At 41.4% G+C, this 20,134-nt stretch overlaps 2 protein-coding genes across 2 annotated transcripts; both read left to right on the top strand.

Moving 5' to 3' along the window:
* Positions 1 to 5,898: 5,898 nt before the first annotated feature.
* hoxc13a (homeobox C13a) lies at positions 5,899 to 8,492 on the top strand. The gene is made up of 2 exons (XM_086068727.1): positions 5,899 to 6,562; positions 8,236 to 8,492. The coding sequence occupies exons 1-2, from the start codon at positions 5,899 to 5,901 to the stop codon at positions 8,490 to 8,492; spliced, it is 921 nt and encodes a 306-aa protein (XP_085924853.1).
* Positions 8,493 to 15,698: 7,206 nt separating this feature from the next.
* Positions 15,699 to 17,472, top strand: hoxc12a (homeobox C12a). The gene is made up of 2 exons (XM_086069109.1): positions 15,699 to 16,368; positions 17,234 to 17,472. Exons 1-2 carry the CDS (start codon positions 15,699 to 15,701, stop codon positions 17,470 to 17,472), a joined length of 909 nt encoding a protein of 302 aa, XP_085925235.1.
* The last annotated feature ends 2,662 nt before the right edge of the window (positions 17,473 to 20,134 follow it).

Raw genomic sequence — 20,134 nt, 5'->3', positions numbered from 1 at the left:
TATAACATGGGGGGGGGGGGGGGGGGGCATTGCATGCCCTTTCTTCCTCACTCCTCGATTGCGACGCAAAAATGAACTCACACGACACAACATTGAGCATACGAGAACATTCTAATACGTTTCAATATAGACTATTTGTCTTTGACGATCAAATAGTTCGTTTTCAGCTCAGGCAAAAAATTGCTGCTCGAAATGGGCAATCTTTAGCCACAATAATAAACGATATGCCACTTTTGTATAGTCTTAATTAAACCGTGATATGGGTGAGACATTTTTGACATTTGTTCTTTTTGCGTGCGTGTGTGTCAGGTGTTCCTAATTGTATGGACTTGGGAGGAAATAAACATATGACATAGGTTAGCATTATTGTATAATGTGTCTTTAAACGATTTAGAATTGTTTCCCCATATTATTTCAATCATATTATCCTTAGCTACCATTAACCCGATCGTTGTTATCTTTCCAAAAGCAGGTTTTTAAACCGTTTTTTTTTTTTTTTTTTTTACACGTGTTTGGGCACATTTTGTTTCCCCAAGTGTGTCTGTGACGTGGCCTGGGTTGTGTATATCTTACATGCAATAATTGGAAAATGTGTACAGCATTTACGAAATGAATCCGTTTAATATTTCCCTGCATTAAATATCTCGACAATCATGCAACGACTTCACACGCACTACTCATAATTACAATACAGTTCGTGTTAGCATAACTAAAGCCAAATGCTTGACACTTTTACGGGCACCTAAAGGCTACCTGTAGTGAGTGTGTATCTTAAAGTGAGGGAAGCCAGGAAGGATGCTAAAGCGGCGCACCTCGCAGAACGTCGCAGCTCAGGGTGCACTTTAAACGTGTTCAATTGGAAGCCAAATAGCTGGGTTGCACACTACTCATTTTCCCGCGTCACGTTCCCACGATAATGACACGGTGCGAGGACGTCGACGGCACACAAACATCCTGCAGTTTTATTTTTAAGGATAAAAAAAACAAACACTTGCACATGTGTGGCGCATCTGTTAATGGCAAGGAAGCGTTTTCCAAGTGTTGGATTTTTTGTTGTTGTTTAATTAGCATGTGCCACCCTCTTGCTCACGTGCACGCACGCGCGCGCACAACAGGCGCCTTGGAGGCCTATAAAGTGGACACTTGAGTCTCTCATACTTGAGTATTCGCGAATATTTGGTCTCATGCCGACGCAAGTCATCCAAACTTCCTGTGATTTGGATGCGCGCTATTACTCGTGGACTTTGTGGTGTGTAAAAGTTATTGTGCAACGTGATGGGGAATGTGGGAGGAATTTGCCAACCATAATGCGTGATGTTAAAAAAAAAAAAAACTACACACACTTCTTTCGCACGTTTATACGTACCATCTTTTTTGCAGTTCTATTTTCAACCGAATTTTGCATTTCTGTACGTGCCCTGGGTTCTTCTCCGTGCCCATACGGGAACATTTGTGATCTTGAACGCAATCAAAAAGTGGAAAACACCCAAAATAGACTCTGCTTTAGTTTTGTGTGTATTTTTGTCACAAGAGAAAGTATAGCTTATAACTACTTTAAACTCCCACTTGTGCTTTAAAAAGAGGACACACACACACACACACAAACAGGCAATCTATATCCGCCACAATGTTAGGTACACCTGCACAATGTAATGCCATTGAGACAGGGGGAAATATATTTTATAAAAACAATAATGCTTAATTTGGACAAAAATCGCCCTATTATTATTCTAGTAAAATTATTGCTGCTGATATGACTTGGATGTCACCATGTGAGACAAAATACAAGTATTAAAAACACGGAATCTATGATGCAACAAATAGAATGCTGATTTAATAAATAAATAAATTAAAATATATATATATATTTGGTATTTTCCTCCACACTGCTCGTGTGTTTGCTCGGTTTAGTTTTTGCAGGTGTGCCTAATGTTGTGTCCAATAAAGTGACTTTAGATTGCCGGTAAACTTACTTTTTGTAGCAGCCAAGGTTGCATCCAGCCTCGTCAGAAGAAGCTAAATGGAACCCAGAGACACGCACAAACCTCCTGCAATCGTGACTCACACTGATACAATTTACCGGTTGCCACACTCGCCTTTCTTTCCAGTAAAATCAATTCTAGTCACTGGCATTGTGTTCTTTCATTCATTACAAATAGACCGGATTCAAATCATTTCGTGCATGTTTGTGTGTCTGTATGTACATATTTGCTGCATTAGTATTGAAGTGAAGTTGAGTGTTGTGCTGACTGCAAAGCATGCATGCAGGGGGGGGGGGGGGGGGGGCTACCTGATGCCCCACCCTCTTGAAACGTATCTTGCGCCACTCCAAATCTGAGATTTATGCCTGTGTATTTATTTTATTTTATTCTTCTTAATCTAAAGCGTGAACATGACATGTCGCACGTGCAACTTTCAGTCTCCACTCAAAACGGAGCAAAGGTGCAATTTCAGGAGTTGTGTGGAATCTATAGTGTATATAGTATTGCGGGCCTAATAACATAAACGCAGTCATGTGCCCCTGCCTGCATGCCGCCATACTTCCTGTGAGCGGAAGCCGCAGGTAGGCAGCCATTTAGTGGGCATGGATGCTCTCCCCTCCCCCAGGCTGCACAGCAGCAGACCTTCACTTCAGACACAGTCTGTCTGGAAGGACATGAAGTTTGCTTGTTAAGATATTTACAACAACACACCGTGGCTGCTTGTCAAGATAGTCATAGTTACCACTTGACGGTGACTATAGTCCTGAATGAAAGGGAAATTTGAATGACGCTGCGTCATGGGGAGAGCAAGTTCGCCCTGTCAAAATAGATGGATAAATAATTCAGGATGAAAATAAATTACAAACTTGGATGTGTGTGTGAAATGTGTAATTTTGTATGATTTTTAGCATTTGTTTATTGTTGTTTGCTGTACGTTGGCCTGCACGGCACTCCAGTTTCGTTTTACGCAAACTGACATAAGATTGCAAACTTGTTGCAGACGAAGTCATACCGGAAAGAATAAAAAATAATAATATGCATGACAAATGATATGTAAGCAGCATATTTTCTTTATTCTTTTTTTTTGCTTGGTTCTGTGCACTTTCAATATTTATTCGTCCACATAATACAACAATGTATTTCAAAAAAATCGGAATGGTGTTGTAGTTTTAGATTGCAGCAATTTCAAAACAGCTCAACTTTGGAGAAACTTCTCTTCAAATTGTAAAAGAAGTTATGCCCGTCTTAAAGTGTTTTGTTGTTGTTGTGAGACGTCAATGAGAAATTATCAGCGCCATCAAAGTGATTTTTAAGTGTCTCTTTCGGTGCTGTGGTAGAATATTATTTATAATTGCTGTCAGCATAATATAATATTTTTTTTGCAAATATAATACGATATTAATCGTTGCTATTTAATAATTAGCTAACCATTTTGGATTTTCCCTTTAAAAAGTATGTATTTATTTTATTATTGTCTTTAAAGAAAAAACATTTGGTTTTGATGAGTGCAGAGTATAGTAAAGTTTGTATGGAATAATGTTAATTTTTGATGAGCTAATATAAAAATGTACCGATGCGTCTTTTAAACATAAAAACACATTTTCTTTCTCTCCTTGAAGATGATCATTTCCAAACACAATATGGAAGCCAATATGATGCAATTTCCAAACTCGGGAAGCGTCCAACTAAAAATCAGCCACTAGCTGGTCCGAGTTTAGCAAAGGGCTTAGTTTGGGTGGACCCACTTCCTCATATAATGCAGCAGCACTTCCAATTGTGGATCAACTCGGCCTGATGAGGAGTTGCCTTCACACACAGCAAATGTTTGCGAGTATAAGCGCCTCCAAATAACAACGAGTTTGCATAGTGTGAAGTTCATTCTTGTCTGTCTAGACTCTGATTACGACCCTGTTTGTCTGCGTTTTTTACCTTGACCTTGGACTTCCGTGCAGCTGCCGCCTATGCGCCGTTCGTGCTTGTGTTTTTCCTTAAGACAAAAGAGCTTTAGTCCCTCTCCTCAAAAGGACAAGAGGGGCTCTGCTTCCTTAGTGGCGCGCACGCGCACGCCACAGCCACATTTCCCATGACAAGTCAGCACAGCAAAATAAATGGTGATCAACTAAGGGCGCTTTTAGCCGGTCAGGCGACTTCTTATGACATGCGAATCATGAGCCAGGCAGTGCAAAAATAAAAATAAAAATCCCCTTTATCAATGCATGCTGCACACAAGCCTCCAAAATAAAGAGCCAAGTCTTCATCGACTAGTCTTTCCAAACAAACATGCGCATTTTTTGTGTCTTTCTTAACACTGGAACGCGAGTGCGTTTAATAAAAGCATGTTGTCAAATACTTGTGGACTTCTAGCATAGCGTCTAATTAAAAACACAATCCTCTCCTTGTTCTTATTTTTCAGAGGGCCTGCAGCGTGCGCGTCCACAACTATGACGTTGAATGCAGCAGGATCACTTTTATATACTGCAGTGAAAATGCATCATGCACTTTTTTTTATGAAATGGTAACGTTAGCAGTGCTAAAAGTCATATCCCTTCAATTTTAATTTTTTTTTACCTGCGTAAAGGCACAATAACATCACAAATATATATATATGAAATTGTATGTGTTTGTGTGCGTGTGTGCATGCGTGTATATAGCCTATAGTTATAACTATAGTAATTATAGATTGAATTAGTTAAGCCGTATCATTTATCATACACGGGACTGTTTCTCTCTCAAATAATCATTATTAGCGATTTTTTTAAAAGGCATTCTAGGAAATGGCTTGCGTGACTTGCTGAAGTATATTTACGTTTAAATTGATATGTGACAATTTATTTGATTTTCTATGTCTGTTTGCGTGTACAGCAGCTCTCAGATGTTTATATTTCAGATAGTATTTTTAATTTATTTTTATTTGGTTATTTATTCCAGATTGGTAGATAATTTAGGACGTTAGATAAAGTAATATAGACGCAAAATAACACTTTAACATTGAAAAAGAATTGCTTATTTGTAAACATTCTCTCAGGAGACATTTATGTATCCACTTTGAAAGTAGTTTTTTTTATCTTCAGATTTTTAAAAATATGTTTTCACATGGTGCATATTTGCTTATTTCCTATCTAGCCAAGCTGCGCGTTTTTAAAGACTATTTAAATAGTCATATTTGGACGAAATACATGCAATGGAATGCTTTTTGCTCTTTGACCACATCATTTCTCATATCAACAGGTAAGTGCACTGTTACGCACCTCCAAAAGCCTTTTGGACGGTTTCGAATGATAAATATCGAGTGTGATTGATGTTTATTGTTGCATGTAATGACTGCGTTTGCAACTTTTTAAACACAGTCACGCAGTCGCTATGCCTTTTGAAAGACAATCTGACTATTATATAATGTGAATTGCACGCGTGTTGACTGTGATGAACCACCACTTTGTTTCCCCCCCTAAAAGCACCAAACAGATCGAAAGACACTTTTACGCATACTCGCAAGGCATTTCGGAAGATTCTGAAGTGTTTTATTTTGCTGCTTTTTGCCCATTATGGCCTATTGCGGTGCTTGGAAGCCGGCTGAAATGCACAGATTGTTTTCATTTGCAGCTATCGCCCCAGTGAGCAAACTTCCCTTTAAGGGAGTGAGGCTGGCCGCTCGGAGCCAATGGCAGCGCCGCGTGGCGCGCAAGAGAAGCGCTGACATGCGAGCCAGTGGCTCTTTAAAGGGCTCATCTGGCTCACTGGCTCACTGTGCCTGTGTGTGCGCAGCCGAGGACCTGTTAGCGTATCACGTGCCACATCCTTAATGAAGTGGACACACGAGGGGCGCTCGTGTGCGCATGCGCCCGGTGTAAAATGTAGTTGGAAATGAGGTGTCCGTCTTGGAGAAGTCGACTTTTAAAAAGCATCGGCAGCCCCTGATATGACGACTTCGCTGCTTGTGCATCCACGCTGGGCGGACACCTTGATGTACGTTTATGAAAAAAGCCCGAATGAAAGCGGCCCGAGTAAAAGCCAAACAATGGAGGGACTGAGCGGTAATTGCCCCGCGACCCACTGCAGGGACCTGATGTCGCACCCCGCCCTGGGACGGCACTCCGGCACCATCGCGAGCCACCAAGGCTCCGTCTACTCGGATATTTCCTCGCCGGACAGCGCTCGCCAGTGTCCCGCCCCGCAGTCGTCCTCGGGCGCCTCGCTCAGCTACGGCTACCCGTTCGGGGGCCCCTACTACGGCTGTCGGCTCTCCCACTCGCACAACGTCAACTTGCAGCAGAAGCCGTGCTCGTACCACCCCGCGGACAAATACGCCGAGCCCGGCACGGCGCTGCCCACCGAGGAGCTGTCGAGCCGGGCGAAAGAGTTTGCCTTCTACCCCAGCTTCGCCAGCTCGTACCAGGCCGTGCCGGGATATCTGGACGTGTCGGTGGTGCCCGGCATCAGTGGCCACCCCGAGCCGCGACACGACGCCCTCATCCCCATGGAGGGCTACCAGCACTGGGCTCTCTCCAATGGCTGGGATGGGCAGGTGTACTGCTCCAAGGACCAGACGCAGTCCAGTCATCTGTGGAAGTCGCCGTTTCCAGGTAAATCACAATGACTTTTTTTTCTCCCTTCTCCCTTTTTACCCCCCTGTCCCCCCCCTCCATGCCATCAATCTCCCCTTTTGTTTGGAACACAGTCATCGGGGCTATTTTAAACGTCACCACGTTGTTTACATTCGAGTATTTTTGTTTGGATTTTTTTTTAATGGCATTCTATTCCACTAGAAAATCCAGCAAAACATGCAGAGGAGTTCCCTGAACGTGCATGCCGAACAAACAAACACGTCCCAACCTCCGTTAATTTATTTCTCAAATGAACTTTGCTATTTTAAGGCGGCATTGCCCTTCAACTTGACATGCAGCAAACCCCATGCGTGCTCTCACAAAATGAAAAAGTGAGTTACAGTGCACTTAATGGTGTGACCTGAGAAAGCAAGCGTCTTTTTTTTTTCCAGGTCATGTGATGGATGAACACAAGTTGAGTTTCAGTCACGCAGAATTAGGAAGAGCAGTGCAAACCTTTGCCCCCTTTATGACAAGATAGTGACTTAGCTTGTTTGGACTGTGCCAATAAACCTCAACGTCCTGTGATGTGTTGCATATATCAGGACCCACTTGTGTTACACACACACACACTTACATACACACGCACACACACCTATACTTACACTCACACACTTCGGCATCACGTTGCACACAAAAATTGTCTTATTCGTATATGATTCTGTCTCATATAAATTAATACACATGACCACTAATCTCTATTATAAGCTCTTTATATACTGTTTCTATTTGTATTAATGTCTCAAACAAGGATATTTATATACGTGTAACCAACTTCCCAAATGTAATATTTACCTTCCTCCACAATGGAAAAAGAGCCACGCAAGACCCACGCAAGGGAAAAAAAAATACACACACGCCCTGCTCCACGCACGCATATGCAGTGTTTTGCTGCAAGATGACATGCCAGGCACCCAAGAAGTTCCAATTAGCAGTTTAGTGCCATCATGAACATGCGTGTTGACTAACATTCAGTCCATAAGGCACATGCGCCATTTAGAACGATAATAATTCAAATAATTTTTTTTTTTGTGGCCCTATTACGACCCATATTACGTCCTTGTGCTTTTTTGAAGATTTTAATATCCATTTGAAAGGAGGAAATGTTGACATAACAAATGGAAAATATCGACAACTTTAATAAATAAGCTTTCTTATTCACTTGTGGAGCATTTTTACGCAAAAACGACTTTTAGGCGCTGACAAATGGCCCATTTTCTCAACGCAGTCAGGGCCCTGTGTGCTTCCGCTGCTATTGTTTGTGCTTGGCAGTATTACCCACAATTCCTTGGGACACCTCTGTGCACAAATCACATGCCACCGCTTTAGTTTAGCTCAGCAAGTTCGATATTGACGTGCAGCATAGGCGGAATTGGACTCTGATATGATAGATAGATAGATGGAAAGATAGATAGAGAAACGAACGAACGTATTCTCCTTGCATTAATTGTAGTCGTTGCGTGTTTGCCCACAAAATGCGCGCCCATGCATGCAGATGCCATGATGAATAATTTTATGAGCGGTGAAAGCATTCATAAACATTGTCGCCTTCCGTTTATTTCGCCGTCTGGTCGCCATCGGCAGGTGACATTTGTGCGCCTTTATGGATGCGCATTTGACCTTGTCCTTCTCTGCTTCCCTCCCGCATGCAGATGTGGTGCCCCTGCCGCCCGAGGTGAGCAGTTACCGGCGCGGCCGTAAAAAGCGAGTGCCCTACACCAAGTTGCAGCTGAAGGAGCTGGAAAAGGAGTACGCGGCCAGCAAGTTCATCACCAAAGACAAGAGAAGGCGCATCTCGGCCGCCACCAACCTCTCAGAGCGCCAAGTCACCATCTGGTTCCAGAACCGACGAGTCAAGGAGAAGAAATTCGTCAGTAAATCCAAGAGCAATCACCTGCACACCACTTGATGAGATCAGTCCAACTCCCTGCATCTTATTTACCTCCCGCATCGGAAAGAAGATATAGAAAAGATCATCTGGGTTGTTTTTAATTTAACTTCCATCGCCATCAAAACACCACACGGCCCGAACGATTTCAATTTAGAGATCAAGTCTCTAAAAACTGTGAAAGTACTGAAAAATGACTCCATATTTGTTTTATATGACTGTACATATATAAATATATAATATTTAAAACGATATCTGTATTTCAAAGTTAAGTATTGCGTGTTTTCTTTATTATTATTATTTGTTTTCTTATTTCTTCTCTCCAAACCAAATCACAAAAGGACCCATGACGGTTTTAAAAGAACATGACTGTTTGCTGACTTTAATTCGATTTTATTTTTTCGGGGGGGGGGGGGGTAATCGCCATACAGACAGGAATGTTTGTCAGGTTGCACCCAAAATACTTTAACATCCTCGACGACAAAAAATAAAATAAAATAAAATAAAAAGAGGAGTATTTTGGGTGCCACGATTTATTTTATTATTCCCGTTGAATTTTAAATCCTCTTGGTGGGTCTGTATGTTCTAAGGCTGCGATGTTGTTTATCCGTGTAGTGCAATGCCTTTTTATTATTTAATTCATATTACGTAGTATGGCCGAACTGTAAACTAGAGTACCCAGTACCTGTATGTTCTCTCTTTTTTTCTCTTTTTTTTTTTTGTCAAAGAGGGATTCTGTCATGCATCTGCAATGATTGTAAACCATTAAAGTCAGTGAGTATTACACATGGATGCACGCTCGTTTTATTTGTGTCGTGCCAAGCTTCTAACTTTTCTGCACTATCCCCTTATCGTTTTATAAATAAATGATCATGAAATTGATCAAATATTCAAATCACTCAGCCACTGGCAGACACTCTTCCTTCGCCACGTCGTGCGTGGGCGTCACGCATGCCGGGCTGATGGAGCCGGATTTATAAAAACTCAGGCATCATGGCGTCACACGACGCGGCGTCTTGTTGTCTTTCGCTAACAGGCCGCTGTGTGTACATTTTCTAGCCGGACATATTTGCTGTTGCACATCTACTAAATGGCATGTCATTTCTCAAGTGAAATTGTTTTCGATACTCTCGCTTTTGTTCTTTGTTTTTCTTTTAAAATAGTTTCTGATTATGACATGCTATTTTTCATCTGTTTTTATTTTTGTTTTATTTTATTTTATTTGTATTTTATAGTTTGATGTAGTGTATATTATTGTATTAGTTGGCCAGATTTACCGCTACAAAATGGCTGCAAATGCGGCTGCAATGTTTGTTTTGCGAAAAGTAGAAAACAACTAGCTATTTGTGTGCTTCCCTTTCTCCTTTGCTGTTATTGTTTTCAAAACACATTCTAATTATTATACTATTCTTCCTATTTGCAGTTTGCACTTCTAAAACGGTGTACTACAGTAGTTTCACATTTTCTAGTCGGACTTGTTTGTTGTTGCACATATATTAAATGGCCCATAAACGTGTATGCAGCAAGAACATTTCTTCCTTATCTAATTTGCTCTTTGTTGGCGCCTTAAACAAATATTTTTTTTAAATTATATAATATTTGGGGCAGTTCATAATTTAATATGCTATATGTTCTTGTTAGTTGAGAAGTAATTTTACGCAACTCCACGCAGTTGACAATTTGCATATACGCTGCTGATGATGCACTTCATAAACTATATCCCACGTATTTGGAATATATATATATATATATATATATATATATATATATATATATATATATATATATATATATATATATATATATATATATATATATATATTCCCATGTCGACTCAATTCAAGATGAAGATTTCGAGGAATAGACGCAGGTGAGAATTGCATTGAATTTGAGGCTTCGTTATAGTTTCTCCGGTTCAAGTGTTATTTCACTTACAACACCAAACAAAGTTTTTTCTTTTGTTTTTAGCCAAATTTAATGAACTGTGGCGTAAATTCCCGCGCAGGAAAAATATGGCACAAGTTCAGTGCAGGTTCTTTTTAGTTTAGCCAAATGTGTTGGCCACATGCACGCCTTGTGGTCCATGTGGCCGACCTTCTCAAATGTAAACTTGCACTATAGAAAAGTCCAAAGTTTGTATAGTGACTCTCCACGGCAACTGAAAGCAACTTTAGATGAATTCCTATTACCCCAGGTTTTTCATTTGCACTTTTATTGGTCTGAATAATCGATAAGTGTTTGACATTATTACTATTTTCCTGCCTGGATTTATTTGATGATTGCAAGGTAGAGACATATCCAGTTAAAAATAAAATAAGCTGTCATTATAGCCGAGTTGCAATCTGCTTGGCCATTTGTTGCCTGCACTCAAACTTTTTCCCCCTCCTCCATCTTCACCACATTTTGTTGATTGCAATCCAAGATGTCGTTGTTTTTGTCCGTGCACTTTTTGAAGTTGTTGTGCAAAAAAGTTGTGGCTCGCCAGATTTTACCCTTGACCATGACTATGCAGTCACTTTGACCTTGACATGGCGGCAGATTGTGCATAATAAATAGGGGGCTGGACACCGGTGCAGGCGGTTTGTTTGTGGGCAAACAAGGTGTTATTTCCCCGTCTAGACAGACAAGCTTAATGACATGCCATAAATACATAAAAAAGGGGAAGTCGAGCAAAATCCTCTGACTGCATTTCTGACCATCTCTCGGGGCCTTGCATTAACATTTGGTCTCTGCTCCTTTGTCTTTTTGCTCTTTTGACAGAAGTCCTGCAAAAAAAGTGCTTCTTCTGCTAGGAGTGCATCGTGAGGTGAACATCGTGGAGTCTGCAGCACAGGTAGGACGTTGAACGTCTCACAGCGAGCAGCAGCAAGTGAATATCTAATACGAAGCATGAAAGGTATGGATGCATGGACTTTTCCCCCCTCCAATAGGCTACATGGTAGCGGGTTACTCGTATTTCTATCTCACAACTGCCCTGAGAACTTTTGCACAGTTACGGAGAAAAATTCAAACACTTTTTTTCAACACTTTGTTGTTATTATTATTATTATTATTATTGCAATTTGATTACGCGCATGCTTGTTTTCTCAGTGCATTGAACAATGTTATTTAAATTATAACGTGTACAAACTTGTTCAACATTATGCTGCAAAGAGCGTATTTTCGTTTAGTAGCCACATAACATATATTAACAGTTGTGAGATGTTTATTTTGGAAGCTGCTGTCTTTTGTGACTTTGTAAAATAGATGACTATATATGAAAATATATATGATGCAACTAAAATGTCCATGCTATATATCAAGCTATTTGTCAAGTTTGAAACCTTGTTGTTATCTTTTTTTTTTTATTATACTTATATGCATTCTCAGCACACAAGTGCTCACGTTGGAAAATCTGAGATTAAATGTGCAAACTTGAGAACATGTTAACAACTTGACTGCTAGCATACAAAACTACAGTGTAGTTTTTTTTTTACTGCCTTGTAGCCTCACTGAATAATAAATTCCCTCCTGAAATGATTTTGTGTGATTTTAAAAATCGTACGTAGCACCCCATATATTTTTTTTAATTATACGTGCACGCAATGAATGTATACGTGTATTGTAATTTGGACAGCTTTTGTTTTAAATAGCTAAATAATGCTAGTTTCATTTGTAAACGCATGTGTGTGTGTGTGTGTGAGTGTGTGTGTGACTGTGCAGTAGTGGTGGGAGGGTGCGGGGGTGGGAGGTGGGGGGTGGAGCTGCAGGCCTCTGCGAGAGCCATGAAAAGGGGGCTGATAACCTCTGGTGGTGACCAGAGGAAAATATCAGGAAGTGCTGCCTGCTGCTATGGAAGCAAAAAATGTGAGCTTTGCACAGTTGTGATTTGCTCGCCTTGTGTTTATGTTTCGTACTTTTTTACTTTCGAATGGACTCTTTGGGAAAGCAAGAAAAAATGTCCACAGATGTGGTTCGGGGCAGAAACACAATTTTATCCAGGTGAATGAATGCCTGTTTAGAGTTGAAGTTCAGCTCACTTTTGTTTTCACACATTCTAATTTATTGACCTTTTATTATAAATGGCAGAAAATAAATATAACGCTTTTTTTTTTAAACAAAATATGTCATTGATTGTATCCGGAAGGCTTTCAGTTTTGAACTTCATATATGGTCGATTTTTAAAAGTCCGCTTGTATGGTGTATAATGGCGCATTGTGATGTACATATTTGATTTTAATTTTGTTTGAAAATGCTTGTGTGAAAAAACTAAATGCAAAATTCCCGTCCACTAAAATTTTTTTTTTTTTAAAGAAAAATTGTCTACACTACCATATAGATTTACAAGGCTAAATAAAATATAATCCATCCGTTTTCTTAACTGCTTGTCCTTACAAGGGTCGCTGGAGCCTATTAAAATATAACAATTTAGTTAAATGATTTGCTTTTGCAAACATGCTTTTTTTCTCCAAATACTGCACTGATAACTTTAATTTTTTTCCCAAAGTGACGGTCAAGTTCAATCCGACGTTGAATTATTGCATGACAGTGGAACCACTTTAATCCTAAATTATTTGTTGTTTGTAACTATTATTAAACACACTTTTTGTTTCTCATAAAAAAAAAAATATATATTATTATTTTCATCACGCTCATGTATTATTTATGTTTGCGTCCGTTGTTGTTGTCGTTGTGGTCGTTTGTGGGGCAGTTTAAAAGATCATGCCAAGTAGTTTTCAAGTTAAACTTTAGCACTTGCTTGTGCGGTTCCTCCGGCTGCTTCTCTCCCTTGGAGGGGGCTTTAAAAGCGATTGCACAAGGCCATAACAACCTGCCTTCACCGAATCAAAGAGAGAAAATGGAAAGAAAGGCCCTTTGTTTGCGACTATTGCCCTGTCTGGCCACGACCAATGGATTCCAGGAGGCTAATTCCATTATCGAGGAGACGGTGTACTAGACAGTGACCTTGACTGTCTCTATGCTCGATATACTTGGGCTTCTCTTTTTTTTCTTCTTCTTCTTTTTTTTCGCCCTTAATGAGAGCAAAAGGCAAATGGATCTGTGCGGGAGCCAGGCATGACATCATCCAGAGCAGGCAGGCGATGCCCCGAGCAGACCCGAACTAGTTTGAAAGTCAAATGCGGACGTTTGGGAGCAAAGTACCGGAGGACACCCAACACATGGCCCTCCTTCTCTCCAAGGTAAAGACTTCAGCCTTCGTGTCTCCTCACGCCCATATGGCTGCTGCTGCTGCTGCTGCTGCCATTTTGTAGTAAACGTCACACTGGATTCTTTGGCTTCTGCTATGTATTATTGGAAGGTTTGAAGCGCGACCAAGATGCATTAACGCTCCTCGTAAGAGCAGAGCATTAGCTGTGATTAAAGATACGCAATAGCTCGGCAGCAGAAGTAGCGACGTATAGAAACTGGCCAGAATCCACCGATTTGCACTTGTAGTTCTATTTATGCCACGTGTAGTGCGATGAGATACAACATAGCTTTGTGTTCTCAAATGTCGACTGGCTTGCAAAAAAAAAAAAAAAAAAAAGTTCCTCAAATATTGTTAGAACGGATGCTGCTGTTCTCACATAACACTGCACGAGCACATTTGGAGCACGTAACGATCACTTCTTAAAGCAATGCACACGCAGCAGCCAGCACATATAGTTGCTAATGACACACTTGGCACTTGTAATTAGTTTATTTATTTTTTATTTTGATTCCTTGCATTTTTTATAGGCCATATAGTTCACGCAGGACACTCATGCACACAAAAAAAAGTGCACGAAGTTGAAATGCATTCTTTATAATTATCCACAACATTTGGAGCGATGTTTATAAAGTATTTGTTTGTAAACTTTGACTGAGACAAAATAGTCTACTTTGAGTTTAAAACCAAGTTCAAGCAACCATGAACTTGGCTTGTTCATACATGCGCGCCGCTTTTGCGATTGCAGCTGTCTTTGAGTTTTTATTTATTTATTTTTGCCCAATACTCATGAACTAATCATCTTAATTTGGATAAACGTTATTAATGCAGAAGTTTTGTTTTACTGTCATTGTTACTTTTTTAATTACTTTTTAATATTATGTTAATTATTTGTCGTTGAGACAATTAACAATTTGGTGCCTGTACAATTGTTGCTGAATTAATACTACAAGCTATGATGGATTTTAGTGTCCATTTGTGGGCCTGGATGTGAAAGTTCCGTGTGAATGTTTGAGCGTGTTGGGCAGTTAAATGATAAAGAGAGGCACGGACACAATGCTGAAACAAAGTTATTGTGTTTTCTTTCATTTCACGTTTTTTTGAAAGCAGATTTTTTTTTATTGTTTTTTTTTAATTCAAGATATACCAACACATTTTCTTTGTGCAAGATCTGTCGAAGTGACTCCACAAATCAACTAATTAGCGCAGACGGAAACTCTGAATCAGTTAAGTGTCCCCTGTTATCCTGTAAAAAATCATATAAAAGAATTGTGAGAGGGATAACAATCCCACCAGAGTTAGTCAGTGGGGCTTTATAGGCGGGATGTGTTAAACTTGTTCATGTGAGATGTACTATAGAATATTAGGTGAAATACACCCTCTTAAAGTAACCTTATAGACTGCCCCCCCTTTTTTTTATTATTTTTTATTTTTTTAACAGAGCCACTGGCTTCAACCTGCTGACCCCCTCTTACTGTAAATACGGCAATGAGCATCAGTCCTTTCTTTTAAAACAAGCTTGTAAAATTGGGACATCACGTCTTTATGTGACAAGGAATTCAACCATAATTTGCTACAAGATGCCACATGCAAACCCTCATTGAAGGAGAAGAAGAAGAAAACCACGGTTTCATGAGATAGAGCATTTAACAAAAAATATAAACTTTTGCCAGCTTGTAAAGGTATTAAACGAGGCCACGGCCAGCTCCTTTAGTGTGGTCGCTTTAAGAAAAAGAAAAAGGAAGGAAAAAAAGCAGCAATTGGCTACTTTTGGTCTCATGACTCAAGTCAAGAAAGAAACAAGATTGTAGAATTTTATAAAAAAGGTTTATGGTATTTTTTAAAAAGCATATAAAGCTCAGATATAGAGAAGTTAATGTTTTGTTTTGTCTGAGCCGGAGCGAGTGGGTGGTACCCCGTGCAGCAGAAGTTGGCCTAGACACGTGGTCTGAGGGCGACCAATCAGGTGCCCCCCCAGGTTTAACTATGTTAAATGTCAGATTGCAATAAACTAGAAGCTGTTGGTCGGGCCCGCGGAAATGGGCGAGCATAATCTCCTTAATCCGGGGTTTGTGGGACCTTTGGTAAACATCCACACTGGAGACACCTTTTATTTCCCCAATTTTCGAGCCTCGGGGGGACAACTGGCGGGGCTACCGTCTCTCTCCTACCCGAGGAGGGACAACGTTTGCTCCCTCCCGTGGAATCCTTCGGAGCCGTGCAATGGATACTCCCAGTCCTACTTCAGCAGCCCCGTTTCCATTAACCCCTCGTTCAACCGCTCGTGTGAGATCAGCAGAGCCGAGGAGGCCAAGTGTTACTACAGCAACGGCGCCAGGGAAGCGTGCGGCGGCGGCGGGGGTGGCGGAGGCTCGGGCTCGGGCTCCGGCTCCGGCTCGGGCTCGGGCTCAGGTGGCCTCAAGCGGGAGGACAGGGCGAGGGACACATCCTCCTCATCCCTAACATCCGAGCACGGGATGCACGCCGGGATTGGCGTCGCCGCAGCCGCCACCGGCGCCGCAGCGGCAGCCGCCTTCGCCAAATACGAGTACGGCAACGAGCAGCTGACGCAGGACCCTCCGTCCTGTCAGTCCATGGAGTCCGACTCCAGCTCGTCCCTGCTCAACGAGAGCAGCAAGCCCCCATCCAGCGACACGCAGAGCCTGGTGTCCCCGGGAAGCCATGCGAACAACATAGCCGCAGGCGGAGGTGGGTGCAGCTTCTCTTTTCACATCATACGTGTGCGTTTGTATACTTTTACATCTAGCTAGGCTGCACATGCACGAGTGTATAAAAGCGCCAATTAGTGCTGCTATGTTGTGGAGATTGCAGGAGGACTTGCGTGGTGCGCACACGCCACTAGGGGTTGCCCTAAAAATACTCCACGCGCCATGTGCTTTTTTTTTTTTGGGCGTCCACTCCACCGTGGAGCCAAAAGAAAGCATCTTTGTCACCCACGCGTGCATGCACCTCGACTACGACTTTTGTCGCCCACCGCACTCTTTAATTAAAAAAACAAAAACAAAAAAACAGCGAGTACCGCCCCGCTTGACTGCCTCCATACGAGTTTTCTCCCTCTTGTTTTAATGACTTGTAAACGGGATTAATATCTGTTGCATGTGTACTCAATGCTAATTTAACGTGCTCAGAAACTGGCAAATAAAGCAAGCACGGGTTAATTATCACGTTAATACAACTTTAACTGCGACAATAAAAGTTTCTGCTGTGACACAAAGCCCTCTGGAGGAAGATGAGAAATGTACACGGCTGAGTATGATTATTTTATTTTTTTTAGCTCATTGCTAAAGGTCTAAAGATGCTATCTGGAGGAAGAAATAAAACAAATCACATTAGGCTTCGTGTGACTGCTTCCAGACGCTTCAGTTCTCTGATTTCTAATTTAAAGCAGAGTTCAATATCCCTCGTGTCTATTTCTATTAGACGTAAATGAAGGCTGAGCAGCTGACACTCCTCCAGACTCCCCATAACCTTGGAGGTGACCGTGATTTTGCGTTATGCGCCCCCCCCCCACCCTCCCTCCCTCCTCACCATCTTCCCCCTCTTCCTCATCCAGGTGCCCCGTGGTACCCGATGCACACGAGGACCAGGAAGAAGCGCAAACCTTATTCCAAACTTCAACTGGCCGAGCTGGAGGGCGAATTCATGCTGAATGAGTTCATCACCAGACAGCGGCGGAGGGAGCTCTCTGACCGGCTCAACCTCAGCGACCAGCAGGTGAAGATTTGGTTCCAGAACCGCAGGATGAAGAAGAAGAGACTCATGCTGAGGGAACAAGCTCTGGCCTACTTTTAGTGCTGATGCGGCTGCAGAAGGTGAATCGACAAGGCACTTCAAAAAAAAGAAAGAAAAAAAAGTAAAACAAAAAGTAGCCAAACCTTCTGTGCTCACGTGGTCTTCAAGTGCATGCACGGCCTCTTCTTCCTCTTTTCAATTAAGCTCTATTAGCCCCTTTCCTTACCTTTCTCGAGCCAGTGTTAGACATTCAATCATTGCTGTCAGCGCACAAATTTGGGGAGCGACCTCCCAATTTGATGTGTTTGAGCAAAGAGCCAAATTTGACATAAACACCCTTAAATGACCTTTTTTGGTGTGCGCGCGCGTGTGTGAGAATGAGTTTCGAACCGGTCCTCTTTTGTTTTTGGCTCCATTAAGATCAAATCAGAGAACAAGTAGCTCGAGGGGAACTTGCCTCTCCACGCAAACACGCAATTTCCCCCAAAGTTTGGGCCTGCACGCACTGTGGTGGGCACGTTCACGGTCACGGGCAGGAAGTCTGCAAGTGTGCAGGACGAGATCCACGCAGAACTAAAACTCGAACGAGATTCGCCATCTTGATTGCATTACAATGACTGCAATGACTGCGTTCATCTGCTTTGATTGTACTGTTTCCTTTCTATTACCTCTTACCAATTGCTGCATGGATACAAAAAATATATATTTTAGTTGACTTATAATCGTTAAATGAAAAATTCCATGACTGCGTTTTAAATAATAGGAATATTAATGCATTTAAGGCCTGATGGTGCCATTTGGAGCTGGAGAATTTGTTCAGGCCTAAAACACGATTTGATTTTTTTTGGTGCTCATGATAAGTAGATATGTTAATGAATAATCATACTAATACTATGAATAATGATGATACAAATAGATGTGTGCTCCCTTATGTCGGGGCGAATGCAGTGCGCCATCTGTCAAGTCTAACGAGTAAACTGTAGCAGTGAGCAGTGTATTTGCAGCATGATATTAATGTGAATTACTATAAGTCATTATATGCGGGCCACTTTTTATGTAGGTGACGTCTTCTCTCTCTCTCTCGCTCTCTCTCTCTCTCGCTCTCTCTCTCTCTTTTGTTTTTCAATATTTCCTTATCTCAAACACGCGTTTTCGTCACCAACAAAGAATGTATAAATATTATTTACGTTATTCTATTAGGATGGACGAACGGGGCGACGTCATCCCCGTCGTCGTTCTCCTACCTAGTACTCGTGTATAACTTTGTAAAATGTAATTACACATGTTACTCGATTGTGTGGATCCCCGTCCCACGCAGGGTCCGTTCTTGTTATTTTATGGTGCTTTCTGTTATTGATCGTCTTGAACAATAATGTCGCATTCCATATAGCCTATTTGTGGTCGTGTAGGAGTTCGGAAATGTAGGCCTATTATATGATATACTGCCAAAAGTTTGATATCAACACAAAGTATCCCCAAAAATGTTCAGTGTAGTCGTTGTTTGTTCTGATGGTTCCTTTTGGTTTCGTCCCTCATTTGCATTCCTTTCTTTGCGCTTGTAAGGATTGCTCCATTGTCTTGTATAGTAATAATATGAATGTATATGCGTACGGTCTTCAATAAACAGAATATTGCAACGTTCCCTCAGTCTTGTCATTGGCCGGCGGGATTGTGTGACCGGACCGGGGACCTGTTACATGCTCCCAAATTATAAGCAGCGGCGGCAGTCAAGTGGAGATGTGAACAGTAACGGCACATTTGGAAGTATTTGAGGGGGTGTTTTGTTAGCACATAATTGCACATGCTGGGAACGAGAAGCAATAGGAGCCCACACAGGTTGGCCTTCTTTTATTAGGGCCGCCTTAATACAAAAAAGGTACACGACAGAGGTAAGCCATAAGGACCAGCTCGCCACAAAGAACAGTTCTCGAATTTGTATATTTTTTTTCCATTTCAAAATGACTTCCTTTCTATTTCAACTTAATATGGCTACTCTACAAGCCTATAACGGTGCAGCTAAACATGCAACAGCTCTGTAAAGTCAGTAATGGGGTTACACCCCGGTGCTTCATATAAACAGGCCCAGTGGACCCACTTCTTTTTTTTTTCTTTTTTTTTACATGCACCCAGTCATCCCCCGGTTTGAGCCCGAGATGCGCACATTTGCATATTAAGCGATGTATAAAAGTAGGCTTTCTAAATGTTCAAAACTCTCCCTACTGGTAAGGAAGAGTAAAGCAATGCAGGAGAGCTTTTTTTGTTGTTTTAGTGCTAGCATGTGTTTGTTTGGCCGTTTGTTGTTTGTTGTTTTTTTTTTCAGTTCACGCAGTCATCACGTACTGTGCGTGTTGTGCACAGCTCAATTGGGTTAATTAAGTCGGCGCTAGTTGACATGTCAGAACGCGAATAGCTGCGAGCAAAAATGTGGTGCTTCAATTCTGCTTTTCTTTTTTTTATTTTCACACACAAATTAGTTTGACTAAGTTTTGATTCGCTGATTTTACTATAATGTCACTTTTTGGTTTTTAAAGCGAGAGATACTCGGCGACGCTGGAGTAAACTTTACATTGAAATTGTGAGAAAGTTCCACGTCGGAATTTGTTGCTTAAGCACTTTTGTGGGCCGCAGATGATGACAAACAGCTGGAGATCTGTTTTGTCTTCGACAATCCTCCACGTCAAATTCCTCCTTTCACGTTGAAAACTTAAATCCACGTCACGCG

Source organism: Leptonotus elevatus, chromosome 2 (assembly GCF_054856555.1).
Source record: "Leptonotus elevatus isolate MCC_2025b chromosome 2, RoL_Lele_1.0, whole genome shotgun sequence".
NCBI lineage: Eukaryota > Metazoa > Chordata > Actinopteri > Syngnathiformes > Syngnathidae > Leptonotus > Leptonotus elevatus.
This window is presented reverse-complemented; position numbering and strand designations above follow the sequence as displayed.

Excerpts from the sequence above, each read along its gene's own strand:
- hoxc13a (XM_086068727.1), top strand. The coding sequence starts at position 5,899 with ATGACGACTTCGCTGCTTGTGCATCCACGCTGGGCGGACACCTTGATG. Across the intron at positions 6,563-8,235 it reads GTGGAAGTCGCCGTTTCCAG|ATGTGGTGCCCCTGCCGCCC; the intron begins GTAAATCACAAT and ends TCCCGCATGCAG.
- hoxc12a (XM_086069109.1), top strand. The coding sequence starts at position 15,699 with ATGGGCGAGCATAATCTCCTTAATCCGGGGTTTGTGGGACCTTTGGTA. Across the intron at positions 16,369-17,233 it reads CAACATAGCCGCAGGCGGAG|GTGCCCCGTGGTACCCGATG; the intron begins GTGGGTGCAGCT and ends TTCCTCATCCAG.